Source organism: Acipenser ruthenus, chromosome 3 (assembly GCF_902713425.1).
Source record: "Acipenser ruthenus chromosome 3, fAciRut3.2 maternal haplotype, whole genome shotgun sequence".
NCBI lineage: Eukaryota > Metazoa > Chordata > Actinopteri > Acipenseriformes > Acipenseridae > Acipenser > Acipenser ruthenus.
In genome coordinates, this window is record NC_081191.1 from 34,498,805 (window position 1) to 34,519,305 (window position 20,501).

General features: G+C 38.7%; 1 protein-coding gene across 10 annotated transcripts in view; it reads left to right on the forward strand.

Annotated features, from left to right (window-relative positions):
• LOC117394649 (FH1/FH2 domain-containing protein 3-like) overlaps nucleotides 1-20,501 on the forward strand; it is a 262,112-nt gene that overhangs the window by 121,355 nt on the left and 120,256 nt on the right. For all 10 annotated transcript variants that reach the window (XM_059012819.1, XM_059012820.1, XM_059012823.1 and 7 more), the window contains exon 4: nucleotides 11,984-12,051. In XM_059012819.1, coding sequence (XP_058868802.1) covers nucleotides 11,984-12,051 — 68 coding nt within the window. The remainder of the gene's footprint in view (nucleotides 1-11,983; nucleotides 12,052-20,501) is intronic.

Below are 20,501 nucleotides of genomic sequence, written 5' to 3' on the forward strand. Positions count from 1 at the left end.
GAGCTCTGTCCACACAAACGGCCTGTTTTAAAGAAGTACCCCTATAGGTTGTGTCATCTTAACCTGTAAATGAACCACATTGTAAACTTCAATATTCATACAATATTCCAGTACTCAAGTATTCAATAACTAATAGCTTATTTATATATGTACATCGGTCTATATATTAATTTAAGTTGTTAATGGCTTAGATGGTAGCACAGCTGTTGAAGCTTAGGGAAGATAACAGGTTGGGCTCTTTAGTAATTGCCATAACCTGCTGCACTGACTTCAGAGCTGATCTTCCAAGATGTGAACCTCAAGAATGCCAACGACACCACAACGTGTGCTGAAGTAATGTTAGGGTTACTGATTTCTTCCTCTGTACCCCAAGCCATACATAACTCTCCCTGGGTCAAGGCCTAGTATAAAGGAATTTGTACAAAGGTGTAAAGGCCACCTTCAAGTAAACAGAATTAAAATAATGGTAACAACAAAACAAAATAAATAGCTAACACTGCATGTCTCGTTTTCATATGGACAGTCTAGGTTTATGTCACTTGCTGGTTTTAGTTCCTTCACCAAGCCACTATTTCCTATTTCATTGTTATATAATTGGAAGCATCTGTCACATACTATGGGTAATAGGTTGCCTGTGCTAAATAATATTGTATGCAGTGTTTTAAGCTAAGCAGTGACCTACAGCTCTGTCAAGACCAGGAACGTAAGATAATAATCAAAACAATTTTGGATGATAAGTGTCCTGGAATTAACCTTTTGGTATCATTTGTGTGAGTCTGTTACTTCACCTCAAATGTAAGAAAACAATCACCAGTGACTGAGAACATATCAATGGTTTTAAAAATTGTTATTCCTTAAGAATCATGCTGCTTCACCTCAATGTGGGAGGGAGACTCCTCTCATGGAAAGGTTATGTTTGGTAAAATAGTTTAATTTGGAACCAGTACAGCAGTTCTTTTGTATTTTTCTTTATACCTTTTTCAAGTATTATTCCTATTGGTCAAACCCAGTGCCAAATGGTATGGAACTAATCTAAGTTTAATCTCATTAAAAAACATATTTCCATAGCAATTCTGTTACTAATGTTTTCAGAGGAACATTCTATTTCGAGTATGTACTTCATTTTGTGATCTCAAAGACAAACTTTCTGTCAGTTTTGTAAGTGTTTGTTCATTAAAGTGTTCATCTACTTAAACAGTGATGCACCATTGAAAAAGCTGCCCTGTAATCTATGATCCAGTCTTGTGACTTGTATACAATATGGGGAAGCATGCATTTTTTTTTTGTATGACAGGTTTTATTTAATTGTTTTAGACATTAATTTTTATTTAATTGTGAAAAAAAACTTAAAATCTGTAGTAGTACCTTAGATTATATAAAGTAGAAACATACCAGTATGCAAGTGCCCTTGAACCAAAGTTGCAGTAGCACAGTTCTGTGTTTTAGTGATGAGCTTTAGATGAGAGACAGTTGTGGGGACAGGAATAGAAACACTTCTGTCACTGGGTAACGTTGACTGTTGCCCTGCCTGCAGTACATTATAGATAGACACTTTTGTTATATATACCCTTACTGAATGATTTAGTTAACAGGTATACTGTATGAATACCAGCTTAGACTTAAAATATAAGTATCACTGAAAGGGGCATGGGGCCCCTTGTGGTGGTTTATTAGACTGCAGCTTTAAAAATATAAATAGTGCCCATAATCTTGTCTTCTATTTCCATCTATTTCCCTGTGAGTATCTAAGTTTAACTGTTAAAAGCACATGATGGCTTACCGAAGCAAAACCTTTTAATCCTCAGAGCCATGTAAATCTGTGGGGTATTTCAAACTGCTGAGTTTTCTGGTGTTTTCCTTCCATATTTTCCTTCCTTGAAATCAATTATCAATGACATGGTTTTAGTGGCTGGCATGGAGCCCAAGCCTTATGATTAGTTGGCAAAAGAGTGTGGGCTCTCTGCCATCTAGTCCTCCTGGAAAGGGATTCTGGGAAAGAGCTGGAAAGTTCTGTGTGTCACAGGAATGCATTGTTCCGAACTTCAGTGAGTCAGAGATGCTGTGAGTTTCTTCTTTTCAAAGGCCTGTATATTCTGAAAGAAACCAAATAAAATAACAATTACAAGCCATTACAAATAAAAGGACCTGTGGTTATTTATGTATTAAGTTAAGGGTATTGCAGTCTAATTTCAACTTTACATATAGCTCCTTTTTTATATTCCTAATTCTGGTTTCCTACTCTAGTGAATATTTTCCTAAGGGAGTATTGTCTAAAGTCTTCATTTGTCTCCCAGTAGACTCCTGTGTCACTGTTGTATTATTAGATTTAGTTTTGCCAATAATTTTAAATCAGGTATAAACGTATTTGTCTAATAAAGTTATTAGATTGTTCAATCCCTTATGTACATTTCAGGACTATTTTCCAATTTCTTTTCCCAGTGGAAGGACATCTGATAAATCATTACAACTTAAAGGTAAATCTAGGTTTTAAAGAAAATAATGAGAAAAAAATTGTTTTCTAATAGCAATAGTGCCCGTCGATGAAGGCTCTAACGTGTGGTAGTTGACCTTGACTTTGATTAGTGCCTCGCATTAGGCCCACTTAAGTAGATTTACTATTTCAAACAGCTCATTTGGGGGCTTGGTTTAAAATACATACTTTGTCATTACATTATATCCTTGCTAATGGAAAATCATTGATGTTACAATGGCATTGCAATGGTTCCATGCTAAGGGACAAGGGTAGCACAAGAGCAGCTACAATTTTCTTATTTTGACATACAAATTGTATTGCAGTCATATGAGGCAATAAATACAGCACCAAGGCACCAAACCATTACCAGTTTGCTAGCATCAATACTCATATCTACTGAATTATAGACAGCAGTGTGATAAACCAGCAGTGTCTATTTACAGCCAGAAGCTATAGCTGATACCGCTACAGTAGCGCTCATTATGCTTCAGTCAGCAGGTACCCCTAATACCATAAAATACCATATCAATAAAAATAAAAAAAAATCTCATTTGATCGCTGTTACCTCAATAGTGCTGGGTAGTTTCCAAGTCCAGCTACTTTGTTGTTGTCATATGTTGGGGTCGCTGTAGTTTATACAGAAGTTTATCAGCCAAAAGTTAACAGGCTTTGGACAGCAACAATAAGAGACTTTCCTTGTTAGTTTCTCTCTTGGAAATATAAATTGGCAGTTACAGTAGCTAGTGACCTACTGCTACATTAGCAAGTATATAAATAAATAAATATTATTTCTTAGCAGACGCCCTTATCCAGGGCGACTTACAAGATATCATATTATTTTTACATACAATTACCCATTTATGTAGTTGGGTTTTTATTGGAACAATCTAGGTAAAGTACCTTGCTCAAGGGTACAACAGCAGTGTCCCCCACTGGGGATTGAACCCATGACCCTCCGGTCAAGAGTCCAGAGCCCTAACCACTACTCCACACTGCTGCCTTGAGAAAAGCAGAGTGAGATTGCTCACAACTTATCTCAGAAAACAGCTACGTAGCAGAGAGAATTAAGAAATAGCCCAATCAGCCACTCATATCTGTGTCAATGACTGCATAAAGTTGTTTTGGGCATGTATATAGCATGCAGGAATCACTAACATGTGTACGTAACGATGACAGCAGATAAAGATGATTTATTTAAATAAAAGAAAAGATCATTCAAATGTGTCATCTATCTGTAAGGCATGTGTTGAATATGCATATGCAGATGTCGGTCAATTTCAAACTTACCGTATATTCTCAGGCGAAAACAAAATACCTTTCTCTGAAAAAATACCTTTTGACAAACAACTGTTCTTCTGCATGTCATCCTAAATCTTCGCATTGCATAGGTCTTAAAGCACACCAAAGACTTAACTATTTGCTTTCAACAAGTAATGTCCTTTTATGAGCCTTATTGTTTCAGAGTCAAGATTTATGTTGCACTTGTCTGCAGATAGTCACTCACGATACAGTGGAAAACCCTTGTAATCCTTCATGTTTGAAGTGTGTTTGGGAGGTCTTTTTTCACCCTAGATGCTTAAAAACATTTACTCACGTTATGCTTTTTTATGTGGATAGTGAAGGTGTGGTGTATTTTAACAGTAATTAGGAAAAGCAAAACAATAACATTAACTTAAGTTTCTCATCAGTACCAGCACCATACACACAGATCATAAATACCTTGATATATTATATAGTAAACAGCAGTGGAAATACATGTATCAAATTAAAGCAATACATACTCTGGTAATATAGATTTGATTGCTTGTGCATGATCCATTAGGGGTTTTATTTAAAAAAAAATAAGTCTAGTAACATAAATTGTTGTTAAATCCAGATGAATTCAATTGGAATACAATCAGTACTGTATGTTTGTTAGTACTATATGTGATTATATTTGAATAGCCAACAGACAACAGAGACTAGATTCAAGCTTTGTTTTGTCTTGTGTTCACTAAATTAAAATTATGTTTAAAACATTCTGGACAATAATTAACATGGCAACTTGTCTAATAAATTACAAGAGTCGTCCATGTGATAGCCTATAACAGCACAGCATGGTGTCACACATTTCACAGGTGTCCTGAGAGGAAGATGAATGGGACAGTTGTCAAACAGACCCTCTTAAACCTGAGCAGTATCTCATACAGTCTTTTTTGAGCTCTGGGTTCAGTTACGAGGTGGCTACACCACCAGTATGGTCACACAGTTCTGTTTCCCACACTTAGTGTAGACAGCAGCTGTCCAATGCGAGAAACTAAATTTGTTTGTCATCAGTTTCCAGAACTTAAGCCAAAGTGCCCGACAACAAGCCACAGCAGCAAGGCTAATGGCCCTGTAGTGAACCGATTCACCAGGGATGGCTCAGCAAAATCCCTTCTAAAAACGGAACACTTTGTGACACACATGATCAGGTGTTACCTTGTTAGATGACACTAATGAACATGGTTCAGATTGATTACAAACCACATGGTCCATCAGACACTTCAAAATACAGAGTTGTTTTTTATGATCCTTCACTATCAATTTGTCTAAATGACACCTCAACAACAGATGGGATAAAGTGAACATTTAAAATCAGTACTACCAGTAATTTTTAACTACAGCTGCTATTTAATTTTGTAAAAGTGCCTTTGGTCATTGTCTTAATAACTCATGTATGCGTTTGAGTGTCATTTCTGTATGGTCTTCATTGGAAAAGATGTAATGATGAAAAGGTACATGTAGTGTGCAAGGTATATTTGTATTTGGACTAGTTTAAGTTGTAATCATATATTATCTTATTTGAATTCAAATCATGTAGGACCCATCAGTGTTGAAATAATCGGACTGGACAACACTGCTAGTGAACATAAAGGAACTGTTTTATTAGCAATAAAACTAAAGGGAAAAATAATAAAGGTGCAACAACCAAACTGAAGTAATACAGAAAGGAAGAATTAACTAAACTAAAAAGTACAGAAAAGAAAATATAAACGACAACACCCCACTCTCGATAGTTGATTAGCGATCCAAAGCAACCTATGGGAGATTCCCTTAAAGGTTACAACCGCACTCCTGACAGTTATTTAAGACGAAGGTTAGTCTTAGCAGGGGTATCGTTAGTAACAAATATTTACTTTCATTAATGTTTGATAATCAAAACATTGTTAAATCAGTCTCATATATATGTTTTGGTTCAGAAGGCAATTCTCACTCTTGCGAGATAAAGACACTCTTTGAGTCCAGACAGCCTATCGAGAATTATCTATTATTAAGACAACTAAATTTTGATTCTAGCTTTTAACGAAGAATGATAATTGCCTTGTAAAACCCACATAAATTTGTATAAATCACATACAACAAACAATTACTATAGTGTTCATTAACTCAAGGCATGACTTGAAAGCAATAATACTTTTCTTACATTCTACCTTAAACAAAACGTTAATTTTACTTTAAAGTTGGCTTATTCTCAAGTTCATAAGAGAGTAAAACACTATGTGTTGAATACTTAACGGATTTTCACTCCTTCTTCAGATGATCCGTGTCTTCAACAAAACAGGCATTCAAAGGCGCTCCTGTAGGCAAAGGGAAAATTCAGATTCTGGTTTCTGTTTTCCTCGCGTTTCAACTTCAGGGTACGAAAGAAATGTCTTTGCAAAAACAAGAGTCATTAAGTATTAAGGTATTCCACTGAAACAGCAATTCCATATGTGCACTCTTCGTCTGGTTATGTCTGGGATATTTCACCACAAACTCCAGCACTGCTAGCTCAATAGATTGAATATATTTCAGTCTCTTTTGACTTCAAATATTCATCCAACTCTTTCTCTGGTGATCAATCGGGGCTAAGTTACAGATTTAATTACAAGTACTTTTAGGATTTTAGACATCTTACGCTGCAGACTCCCACACCAAGGCAAACACTAGAGTAGTTATCTCGTATCAGATTTTCCAAAAACGGTATCTCTGTTCAAGCCAGTCATCCTGGGAGCCCTGTTTGAAAGTCGCGCTTGTCCTTTTGTAATTCTCTCTTCACCCCTGTGATTGGGTAGTTTTTTTTTTTTATTTTGGGCTGTGCCCGAGTCCAAGTGTTCTCGCTCCGAGACGGCCCATTGTTCTCAGTTGGTCCGCTGTTTCGCCCCCTGTCGGCTGGATTTATGAGATGGACTGTTTTCTGTCCGAGGTGTCAAAGCATTCAAAACCGTCTGGTTTGTACCCTTTGCAAGACACTGCCGGCGCCACAGGATTTATTCAGCGATGGTGAAGATAAACCACTTGTCGGGTATTTAGTTTACGACTCATTTTAAAAGCATTCTTTGTCAGTGGGGGAGTTTGTGACCAGAAACCAAGTAGACACAGAGAATGGCTTAGGACCCCAATCTGTGTATTCCATTTCTGTTAATTTCATACACAGAATGATATTATGATCCAATCTGACGCTACATACATGTAGTCTAGCAGGCCAATTTAAGCCTCTTATGCCTTCACCTATGGAGGCATGGGTAAGATTTCAAGCTCAGGTCACAAGTTAAAATAGTTTGGTAGTCTCAAATCAACCCCAAGTGGACATTAGTTCACATATCCACCACACAAATTAACACAATGGTCAGTCTTGGCTTAGAACTGAATGTCAGGACTGAGGTGCCCTTGCAAATATAAGTGGAAGCTCTCATGGTTCCTGCCAGCACAGCTCTATCCTGTAGCTAATGCCATTGTCCTTTATTGAACCAATACTACATAGCACCACCTACCTGTTATTTCCAAGTGTTATTTCCATTTTACTACCCTAATAGTATTGTGCCACACTTGATGCCATAACAAATTGCTGAGGAGAGATTCCCAAAATCCAGAGCAAAATGTATGCCCCTTGTTTTTAATTTCCAACCTTAACACATTCAGCATGTTTTGCTATTACACAACCATATTTAGATGCAGTCATTCAATAGCTTCAGGGTAATTTTTGTTAACTTATGATTCTTGCCATGTGTTTTGTATTTTATCTAATTGTTGTATGTTGTAACTCCCACCACCTGCCTTAGGACCTCCCTGGTGAGACTTTCCAGTGTCAGTGAGTAATATCATGGTAAACTTGTTCATAAACCTGAAATGGTTTGCAAGCTGTTGCACTTTGACTAATGATATAAGTAGTGTAACAGGCAAGTTGGTGAACAACACATTTGAGGAATATTACATAACACTGGATACTGTAATGTTGGTATCGGTAATACTAGTGAATTATGGACGTTTCTGTGGGGTAAGTTAACTTTTTGCAAGTATAAAACCTATGATCAGTAAAAAAAAACAATCTATCTATCTATCTATCATATATATATATATATATATATATATATATATATATATATATATATATATATATATATATATATATATATATATAATTTTCTTTTTTTTCCCCCAAAACACAGGTCTCTGGGAGAATACTTGCTTAGTGTTTGTAGGAAATGTGAAAGGATGAAATACATTGAAGTTCATGCTTGCTATGTGATTCTCCTTTCACTGAACAAAAACACTGTTGTTGTTTTTTCCTGTAAAGATTTTTTAGTTTTGTTTACAAGGGGTGTGGCTTAGTCAATTTTGTGCTATCTGAGGGCACAGTTTTTTTTTTTTTTTGTTTTTTTTTTCATAAAGCTGTATTTAAGGAACAATTACAAAAAAAAAGGTTGTCTCCAGCCCGAAAAGCTGGTTTGTTTCCATTTCAGCTGAGAGGGCTTCTCTTGCTGTTTTACAGATCATCTATTGTTGTGATGCTCTTCATAGTGCCGTGTTTAATAATACACAGGGCTCACGGGTCTACTGATAGCAGCGAGGCATTAAAAGTTAGGTTAGACAGGGAAGAAGTGTTGCTGTCTGTACTGTACAGTACATGACCTGGGAAACACTCCTGCTCTCACCCCATCAGCAGCACAGTTCTCCATATTAATGATTACAAAAACACACCACGAATGAACAAAAATTCTGCAGAAAAATAAATCATTAGGTTAATGCTTTGGGCGCTATAATCCCATCTCTATGGAATGTTAATGCGTTCTGGTGGTAGGCTGTGAAAAAAGGAGAGTTGAAAGCTATTAAATTGCAAGGTGTCTGTGACAGCGTGACTGACGTTTGACAGACTAGACATTACTTGCTTTAACAGTCTTTGACAGAAGAAATATGCATATTGATACTTGATGTTAGATCAGTTTAGCACCTGGATAAATCAGGAGTTTTTGGCAGATACAAGCTCACAGGGGGTTTGTGCTGTCAGTGCGGCCGCTGCTTTGTGTCCCTACAGACAGTGGGGAAAAACGTTTGTTCCGGAGCAGGAGAGTAGTGGTAGAAGAGGAGTAGGAGGAATGCTCTGGCCTCTGGGGTGAGGCTTGACAATGAGGCTTGTGAACACCTCCTGGAATAAAGGTTTACCAGCTTGTCAAGGTTAGTGACAGCTCACCAGTGTTCTGAAAAAAAAATAACTTTCATGGACAGAAGTGTAATTTTATGGACAAAGCTTTCTTTCAGAATAAGGAATGGATAACGTTTTTCTTCATCTCTTTGCCCAGTTTCTTAATCATTGGTCATTATTGTAGGTGATCTTAGCTCTACATATGTGAGGAACTTCTGTTTTATTTGGAAAATGTTCACACAGAAACAGACGTTAAAGTCATTTGAGTAAACCTGACAGAGCAATCCACCTAATTCACTGGAGGGCTGTGGAGTGCAAGGTACACAAAAGGAAATACAATGCACTATAAATCGTAGCAATTGACATACACTGTATTAGGAATTTTTCATATTGATACTCCTAGGGTTTCTATTGACAAAAGTTTTGGTACTGCCGAAACCGAAACTGATATCAACATTTACATATTAAATTCATATAAAAACAAGATTCAACACACCTGTGGTTTAGGATAATAATTATTATTATTATCTATTGATAACATTTTCTTTTATGCTGCCACCTTCTAATTCCACATTGCCCTGCAAGATCAATACAGCAGCACAGCATTTGGTCTCCGTGTGACATTTTTTGCCACCCAGAGACCTAATCTCAATTAAAGGAACTGCAGTTCCCTTTCAAGTATGAAATGTAACCATTACTGAATGGGTATTTACCTCCTAAAGACCCGAAAACTGAATAATATATATCAAAGCTGCTCAGCCAAGCCTGTGACGCAGTCATGCCTGCCCCCAAGGCTATAAAGGACTGCAAGCACATTTTTGCCATTTTTCCTTTCAAAACTGGCCTGACAGGAGAGCATGTACAGACATGTACTTGTTACTTTTTCTGCTATAGATTTTCACATTTATTGTGTTTTTACACAAATTACATGTGATATTAAAAATATTCACTGTATTAGTTTCACTAATTGCGCGTATTTGTGCACTACAGCCTGTTGTTTGTTACGTCTCACTGTGGCCTTGTGCCCCACGTAAAGACAGCGTATTGAGTCGCTCATTCCCAGGGATCAAGCAACGTAAGTCAGCTGACTTTGTGTTCTACCCCCTGGCTGCAATAGCTCCGCTGGAGTTATTGTCATTTAGGCTTCGACCAAAATTAAGAGACGGTTTGTATAATTAAAGTAATTGTTATTACTGTATTTTGTTATGTTATGGTACAGTATGCATGGTTAAGCAGGTCCATGCAAATTTAATTTTCAGTCTGGCCTTGCATGGCAACAGTACCACAGCTGACTTAGCTAAAGCTGAGGTCATTAAGTATGTCCTGGGGATGAAGGAAAAAATAGCTCAGATGGTTAAGTGTTAAAAAACTCAAGTAGTGTGTTTTTCATTCTTCTGAAGGTGATTGAATTACTCTGTGTTTATATTTGGGTTAAAGAAGTAGTGCAGCCCTGCCATTTGACCGAGATTCTTAGACCCCCTACCTCCAACCAATGATTTTTTTTAACATAAAAAAAGAATATACACAGTGTAGTTATACATATCATATAAGCGAACAAAAATATAAATTTAAAACAATAATAGTTCAGCTGGTACAGTCTGGATGACACAGGACTGCAATTGACATACAGCTTTCAGAGTTCAAGGTGTAAATCCATACTATTAGCCAGCCTCTCCCCTCTGGCCCCCACCACCCTTGCCAGGAAAAAAAATGTTAAACATAACATAACAACCCCATTTTAACAAAATAAACCAGCTTCTCTGCGGCGAGTTCCCCAGGAGTGTTTATGTTAGGCCTTAGCAGTACCATGCAGCACAGTCAGATAGGGAATCAGGACTGAGCCATGGGCTCTGTCAGAGTAAAGAGCTCTCTTCTTCACTGAGTAGTGGGAGTGAGGGGCTTCACTGTACAGGAGTAAAGATGTTAGATCATATTTAGAAAAATAAAATAACTTTACTGAAATGTAGCTTACTCAGTCTTTAACTCTTCGTGGTGTGAGATGGGTCTTGAGCTTGTTACAGACATTGTACCTTTTTCTTGTAGCCTTTCAGTTGGGGGTCCATATTTAAAAATTTCAAAATTACCTCCCCCGACCCCCCGCTGAAAAAAAAAGTTTGAGAATCTCTGTTGTGCTATACCAGCTAGTAATATGGGTGAAGTCAAGCACCAATACCCAATAGTGACAGCTACTGTGGGAGATGGGTCACGACAGCTGCCTGGGCATTTTATTACCTGCACCACTGCCTGGCAATCTCCATTTCTAGGACAGAAGCAAGTGCAGGCTTAATGATGTTTTGCAGATTTCAGCGAAAAAGGCAATAGTTCCCAAGCAATTTAAACTGAAATGTATTGTACTGTATTCTCAATCTCCCAGTATTTAAATCAGGCAGCACAGATAATTTGCTCCTTGTTAAATGTGGCTGAAACCATGACCTACTTTTAAATCAGCACTGTCCTATGATTGGCTGGACTAAACTTTCCCTAATTTCATCAAACCAAATACGTGTCAGTGATGTCATTTTGTGTATATGTATGTATGCTCATCAGTGTAAGTAAAAGATGTCCAGGGGGCCTGGTTGACCAAACGAAAATACAACAGAAATAAACACATGATCAGACAGGCTTTGTGATCCAGAGTGAAAATGTTCAAAACAGTCTTGGAAGATGTCAATAGGCATTTCTGCTAAAAAAAAGAATGAAGGCTTCAGAAATGGAGAAGAAAATGAAGGGTACCTGAAAAGGTTCAGGGAAGCTAATTTAATTTGGGAGTCTTTGGCAAGCAGTCAAAGGTCATTGTGGGGGTGTGCTTCCTAGAATTGTGGACACAAATGAAAGGGGTTAAAGAACAAAATAGTACAGTAATTACAGAAAACAATAATCTGGAACGGACCATCTACCTTTAAAAACGCATAGCTGTAGGGTTATCAAGTACTGTTAGAAATACCAAAAAAGAAGGTCTGTGAGTCAAAAGTGATAAAGACCTTGTATACCTAACCCTGCTTCACCTTCTTCCCCGCTGGATGTCATACAACCTTTATGGCCATTATGGAAAAGTCACTGATTTTGTTTTGCTTCCTTCCCTGCAGAAAAACTCTACAACTCCAATGGACGGGAGCTGAGGAGGGCTCTGTTTTCCCTGAAGCAGATTTTTCAGGTAAAATCTTACATTCTGTTTTATGTAGATATACATCTCTTATTGCCAGTGTGATTGCACTGCTATTGACCCAAGGTGTGTAAAGTGTGCTTCCCTTTAATGTGGTTAGACAGGGAAAGAATCAAAGCTAGTGTAGAAAGTGATTAATGTAAGATATAAGAGTTAGGGTAAGGGAAAAATGCAACTTCTCCTCCCATTGCAGATTTAGACTTGTCAGGGTAATCTTTCTCACAGAGAACCCACTGCCAACATGTATTTCATGGATCTATAAGGCTATTCAAAAGTACCCTTTTTAGCATGCTGGCTCATGAGGTCGAATGTATTTCAATTGCTCAATAAACCACTTCAATTTGATTTTTGGACAGGGATATTAAATTGAGACATATTTAATCCTATTCAACAAATGGAACATAAACGGCCCTTACTGGCAAGTGTGCATGGCAACAATACGTATTCCTGCTGCTCTGTAGCATTTCAATGATCAAGTACCTTCTTGTTAGAACAGTGTGGAAAAGATGAATTTGGATTTTTGAGCATCTTAGAAATAGGAAAGGTCTGTCTGAAACAGTAAAACAGGTAGATTTAGTCTCAGGTTTTAAATCAAACATGTTTCTATACTTAAAGCTATCATGCAATTACTACATGTGTAGACACTCTTGGAAAGAGGTGCATCTCAATGAAAAGAAATAAAGTAACATTGACATCAAAGGTAATTCAAATGCATACCGGTAACATTTTCCTCACTGGGGTCTTTTCAGTTCATCTGCAGTGTTAAAAGAGGAGCAGTGTATTTGTACTGTGTCTGGTTGTCATAAACCTGGTTTGAAAATGGTCATTAATTTAGCTGTCCAAAATCATAATTATACTGCAGGTACTGTAGCTGCCAGCAGGAGGAAAACATTATGCAGAAGTAGAGAGGAAGAGGCAAGGAGATCTACGCTGATCAAAAGCTGTATTCTACAGTTGGAACAGTCTGTGATCTGTAGGACGCTTTGCCAAAGGACTTGCACAGGTTCCCTGTGATTAGTGTAGGAGTATGTTTATATTCGCTCCCCTTGGAAAGACACTCTTCCAAGGAAAGTTAAGAGCACTGTTTGTAGTCTCAAAGTGTTTTCTGCACTGATTGATTTTAAAATTGAAAAAACAAGAATTGGGGAAATTAAATTATTCAGTCTGGTCCCATAAACTCCAACATATGCAATGACAACAACTCAGCATGATTTTTTTGTGATGGATGAGCGTGAGAATTGGTAGTTGATTAGTTTAAAGTATGGCTGGGAAAACCTTGATTCTGCTCCAGGAGGAAAGGTTACTGAAACCCCCACAGGTGGATTAACCAGAGATAGAACATGGTTAGCTTGAGTTATTAAGTCACGGATAGATGTGAGGTATACATATGGTTTTGCCATTAAGCCACACACATATTTGGTGTTGAAAGTTGTGCTACTGGTTTTGCCAGTATACGCAACTCAAATTACCTTTCATCTCCCCAGCCAGCTAACTGAATTTTAATTTGGAGCAAAAATACTGAACTGGACTAGGTACTGATTATAAAAAGAAAAAATATATATATATTTAAGAAAGCTTTTATTTGTCTGATATTATCTGAATCACTTCCAAGTCAATTAGCTTTTTTTTCCTGGGATAAACAGAGAAAACATGGGGTAATATTGATTTTGATTGAATGAATTAACCATCAATTATATTTTAAATCAAATCAAAATAAAGTATTGCCTATAGTATACCATAACTGCTTCACAACCACCCAAGTGTGCCAAAAACCAAGAGTATTCTATAGAGCTATACAATAATAACAATTTATAGTCATAACATCTGCATTGACAAGGGTAAGCCTTATTTTATGACATATTTGCAAAGACATCCCCTAAAAATTGGCAACCTTATAGCTTTCATAAACAGCACATAAGACAAACATTTATTATCCACAAATATATGTATTTTTTTGGATAAGTGCCCCTGAGGACATAATGATTAATGTTTTTTGTACGTTTTGTCCAAAGGGTGAAATGGTTTCGCTACTTAAAATATTGCTGAAAACTGTACTTGAGAACACCAATCCTTCCTTATTCACCCTTCATCTTTGTGTGCACGTGTGATGGCTTAAGTATTCAGAAAGTCAAATACAGTAACATTACATGGGATTAGCATATATAACAGTACATATTTGTTCCAGCACAGCATTGGTAATTGAATGGATGCAGTTTGGTGGATGTCACTGTTCAGACTCTTGTATCCTCAAACCGAAAGAGGTTTGGTTGCTGAAAAAACTTTGACCACTCATACAAAAGGCATGTGTTGTCCATGATAAACATAAATCCCCTTCGGTCACAAATTTTTTATTGCTTTTTTAGAAATTTGAAAACAGTTGGTGTGAATTTTATGAAGTTTGAGAAGTTGCCCAGCCATAACTTTGAAAAAAGCATATAAAATAGATTCATATATAGGAAACTTAACATGGCACAATTATACATGCGGTGACTGAAGGGGGTAAAATAGTATGTACTTTAAAATCCCTTATTGTAACTGCTTTCAGTTAGGCTAATCTACCAGTACAAGACTGCAGTTCCCTTTCAAGTACAAAATGTAACCATTACGGAACGGGTATTAACCTCTTTAAGACCCGAAACCTGAATAAGATAGAACAAAGCTGATCATCCGAGCCTCTGTGATGCAGTCATGCTTGCCCCCGAGGGTATAAAGGACTACATGCACAGATCTAATTTTCATTCAAGAACTGACCTGACAGGGAGCCTATTCAGATAAGTACTTTTCTGTTATAAATTCTCACATTTATTGTGTCTTACACAAATTATATGTGATATTACAAATAATCACTGTATTACGAATTACATGTGTTTGTGCACTACAGCTACACTTATTTGTTACATCTTGCTGCAGCCTTGTGCCCGGCATGAAGCCGGTGGCCTGAGTCACGCCTTCCCAGGGATCAAGCAACTTAAGTCCGCTGACTTTGTGCTCCCAGTAGCATGCACAGGTGGGCATCCCTGTACAATGCTACAATCAGTAACTGTGGACTGGTAGACCCATACCGTACTGTTACCGAGGTCACCGACCCGCTCAGTTCCCAGTACTGTACCATACCAAACCGAACCGGTACCGACTCGGTGCTAAAGTCACCGAACCCGATACCGTCCCGGTTCTGACCCGCTCCCCGGTCCGGAACCAAGCCGGTCTTGTTCAGGCTTGAACAGCTCCGTTACTGTACTTTAAGCAGCTGAGGCAGCACCTGACAGTATTACTGTACACTGCATTGCTACCTGCGTAATGCCTGGGTTTTATCCCTGCGAGACTTGCAAGGCCAGTCTGCCTGTTGAAGAAAAGCATGGCAAATGGTCTTCCTGCCTGGGGCCAGAGAGCGCAAAGGAGGCACTGGTGAGCTGCAGTTTCTGCAAGTTTTGTGTACATTTCTCCAAGTGCACGCTGGAGAAATGTCTCTCCCGCAGCTCTACAGAGTGCTCTGCGTCCCTCACTCCTGCATGGCGCTCTTCCCCGTGACCCTCTGGTATAGATGGATTGTGTCCTCACCCCATGGCTCTGTGCCAAGGGAGAGTGAACAACGCAACCAGGAAAACAGCCCATGCAGGAAGCCGCCTTCACAGTCTTCCTCTTCTCTCCTTCTCCTCCCCTGAGGTAGAAGAAGAGTCACTGTTCCAAATGATTGGCAGACTTGGAGCTCTTGGAGAAGCTCTTGGCTGCAGTTTCCCAGCAATGAACGGTGCTTTGAGAATTACTGCGTGAACGTTCAGCGCAGCCTGCCCCACCTGTCCACTTGGGGTCTTTTTGAGATCCAGTCGTCCTGGAGTCACCCAGCTACAGCTCCTGCTGTTTCCCAGTCTATGGACCCCATATATAGGGTGCACAATGCTGAGAAACTGTGCCTAGCCCAATTTCTGCCAGTAGAGGCTACAATTGCTGAGGTGGTACAGACACCTAATGTAACGCTCCTGTCCAAGGACGCTATCTGTCCCAATAACAGTGCCAGGTTTTGGAGGTGATCCTCAAGAGCGCCTATTCAGCCAGTGTGTTTGCCGCATGACTGGGCCATTTTAATAGCATTCTGGTAGCCTACCAGTCCTATTTGCGGAAGTCCCTCTCTGATTGTCACAGGCCACAACAGCTGAATGAGCTGCGCCAGGTTAAACTGAATGGGCAGGCTGTAGGTAGAAACCTGGTAGCTGCACACAGGCAGCCTTGGCTTTCCCAGGCACGTATCCCTATTACACCGGGGCATACCTTTGGTCCCGCGGTTGACCAAATGCTGCAGCGTTCTCATCGCACGCGGGAATCTATGAAGGAGCTGGTGCACTTGCTTCCAAAAAAGCAACCACCCCAGTGCGCAAACCATCGGCAAACTGGCACTTGATGCCCCAGCAGCCTCAGGGACCAGTACAACCGGCTGCCCCTGCTGCCAGAGGTGGTATTCAGAACCGGCCCGGAGCCTATAATAAGTTCCGCCGCCCGGTGTAGAGGCAAAAGCCCCAGGCCAAGCCACAAGATGAGCAGCAGCCCTAGAGGTTTTCTGCCACAGGCCTAGGGCCCCTTCACAGGGGGCCATCAGGAGTATTGGTGTCAGTGTACCATGGACATACAGGTGCTTACTACCATTAAAACCGACCACACTCTGCAGTTCAAGCACGGTCCCCCTCCCTTTCGGGGCGTGACTCCAACATTTGTCACAGACCTGCGAGACGCTGCAGTGGTGTCTCAGGAGGTAGTAGCTCTGCTGCAAAAGCGAGCTATTCGTATGATACACCCCCTCCAGTTGGAGGAGGGGTTCTACTCCAGGTACTTCCTAGTGCCTAAGCGAGATGGAGGCCTCAGACCAATCCTCAACCTCAGACAGGTCAACCTGTATCTGAGCCGAAGGAGGTTCAATATGTTGATGATGCTACAGATGTTGTAGTCAATCAGGCAAGGTGACTGGTTCACCACGGTGGACCTCAAAGACGTCTATTTCCCATAAAATCAGAGGAAGTACCTGCGGTTTGCCTTTCAGGGAACAGCGTACAAATTCCAGGTCTTGCTATTTGGCCTCTCTCTAGTTCCCCATTGAGACTCAAGGCTTATTTGGACTACTGGCTAATCATTTGGACTACTGGCTCAATTATTTGGACTACTGGCTCATTTGTCCTGGCCCTGAGGCTGCTGGGGCATTGGGTGCCAGTTTGCCGCTGGTTTCTTTTTTGGAAGCAAGCACACCAGCTCCTTCATGGATTCCTGCGTGCGATGATAACACTCTGCAGCATTTCTTCAACCGTGGGAACAAAAGTATGCCCCGGTGTAATAGGGGCATCCAACAGCGGTGCTGTTGCAAACAAAGGTTATTTCGAAACGAAATCTGTGTATTTTTCTTTATGTATCTGTGCTGACCATGTAGGAAAAAAAATCAATTGTAAAAAAAGTATTTTAAACACAAGAAAGGTGTTTTCTTAAAATTGAAGTCTCAAAAAGGGGGGAGCGACTTTTATGCCAGTGCGACCTATAAAATGTTTTTTACGGTAAGTTCATGTTTAAAAACTTGATACATAAAAATCATACTATCTATTGTTTCTTTTACAAAAGACATTGAGTAATTTTAATTTGAAATAAAGATGTAAATGTTTTTTTGTTTTTTTTTAATAACTATGGAGATTTGGCTGTTGAGATAATCTGTATTTTGTTGTTGTTGTTGTTGTTTTACCTAAAGTTTCATGCTGGTACAGTTATTTATACAGTTACAAATCTAATTTATATTTCTGTAAAACACCAGGACACTTCTTTTTTGGTTCCATCTGAATACATGTAATTAACGTTATGACATAGACTTTTTTACTATACATATTATTGTCCTTTTTTCTTTCTAAATGACCAATTTGAATGTCGCTTCACCATTGCAACCCACTTACCTGCTAGTAGAATTGAAGATCAATGGGTGACTTCCTGCTGTTCCCGTTGTTAAGCAGATTGCATATTTTTTCCTGCTGAGCAGAAGCAACAAACTACTGAACCCTTGAGGCTAGTGTTGGGAAGTCTGCACCTGGAATCATCATGTACCTGACCAGTAGTGGTCACTGTGCTGCAAAGACCACGATAGGCAACTTGCTTCCAGTGGGATTTGAACCATGCTCCCCTGGCCTACCCTGTATTGACTGCAGTGCTTTTACTTGGGGCCTGACTGAGATCTTGCCTTTTTTCTGATGCTAGGTTATAATCCTATAATGTCTGGGGATAAAAATCCTATCAGTGCATGTTATGTTTTGTTTGGCAATATGATGTGGATGGTATTTCACAATAGAATATCTTCTGATTGTTGCACCACAGGCAAAAGTTTATATCATATCAATACAATCCCACAAAGCCGTCCAGTTTTGTATCAGTATACAGCAAGCATTTTGATACTGCTCCAAAAGCAAGGCACAGATTCAGTTCATAAGAATACTTTTCCACACGCCACAGATCTATATCTGTTCTCATCTATACCAGTAAACATGCCGCACTTTCATATCAGTACTTGTATCCAGCTGTTTCCATAGCAATAATAAATTCCACAGGCAGGCTTGAGCTATGTAACGATACTTTAGTCGAGACAAGTCCAGCCCTTTGCAGTATATATATTGCAAGTGCTGCTAGAAAGCTCAAGCTCCATATTTCAGCCTTCCCTCTCTGTATATCAATATGTTCTGGAGTGTTGTGGTTGTTGTAATACATTTGCTTAATGTACCATACCTAACAAGTAGACTAAAGTGTGCATAATTAAGTGAAGTCAGCAAGAATAAACACCTCACAGATCATATAAAAAACACACAGTGCATGGTTTAACAACGTGTCAGAAGTGTATGAATCACAAACATTTGCAGTACTCAGCTTGGCTTCTAATAAACACTGAGAAATATATTATTTCCTGAGGATTCCATATAAAAGCTAACTGGACTGAAAATGTCGAGTTAATGTGAAAAGTTCAGTTTGTAAGCAGATGTGATACTTACAGGTTCAAAGCTGATGCTTCTTTTCATTTTGTTCTACTAGGCTGCCTGTAATAAGGCACTGTGGCTGTAATAAGGCTATTGTAGCAATGCTGTTTAACTGAATTTTTAGCACATGTCGGGGTTATTTGGAAGTGCCTGTCTGTCTGTCTTTACAGATGTACTTATGTCACACATACATTTTTAGTTTATAGTATTACATATTTTTGTTTTTTCTTTAATAAAGCACACTATGATTTAATTTAGCATTGTGATTTATCATATCAGTTGCAAGTAGGGCTTTTGATCGATTAATGATCTTAGTCACAAGCATGCTGATTTTTTTTTTTGTGCAATGTATTTCCTTCAAATGGTGTCAGAAAATAAACAGCTATATCGTACTTCTTCTTCAGCTAACTAAAATAAAATAGCACTCCAATAAGTTACCTGTGTTAGTCTGAAACTCGAAAGCTAATGTATACCAAAAACTGATCTGTTAAATACATTATTCTAGGTTGTAGTGCAGCTGGTAATTTACAGTAATATATACACTGTATTTTTTATGTTTTTCTTTTAGATATGGCAATTGGCTGAAGGAAACACAAATGGGAAGTACTTATGAAAATGTTCTATGGAATTCTGTAGAGATTTGTGAAATATCTATAGAGTTCTATGGAGGCTGGCAAAATCTCTATAGAATTCTATAGAAAATTGTGAAAGCTCTATAGAGTTATATGGAGCTTGGGGAAATCTATAGAATTCTATGGAGTATAACAGAATTTCTGTGTTCCATAGATAATGGCAAGGTGATCTCCACAGACTTCTCTATAGATATCTATCGATGGCAATTGGGTTAATTAATGAAAGAATGTTTTGACAACATTCAAGAAAGCATGGAATAAGAGTACGTGGCTTGCATAGCTAAAGCCTTGTATGATATTGAAGTGTTGGGGGGGCATAGATCTTTTTTTTATATACAAAAATACATTATTGCAAAATGATAAAGCACATAAACACACGTAGCACAGGGTGCTTGCTGTATATTCATTTCACAACAAGTTAATTATAATACTGTTGCTGAGGTATGCTGAGGTTTGTGTGAACCAAACCAAGATCAAAGCTGGATTTTCTTCCCTAACACTTTGTCTGTATTTATAGTTTATTACTACTATGATCACTTTTGAGATTAATGATAAGGAGCGCTATCTTTTATGGCCAACCACAGCTGACTAACCCACATATCTGTAGTGTTATAACATAGCGTACCTCATCGCGGCATGTTTAAAGCCAGTGAGTGTCTGTGGTTAAAGTTTCACATCTGGTTTCAGTGTAGTACAAATTAGTAGCACTGAAATAACTCTTTTTGGCCAAGTGTTTCCTTTTTATATCACAAAATTATTCACTTTATCCTGCTGTAAAATGACAAATTTGGGAAGATTTGTATATATATATATATACACATACATA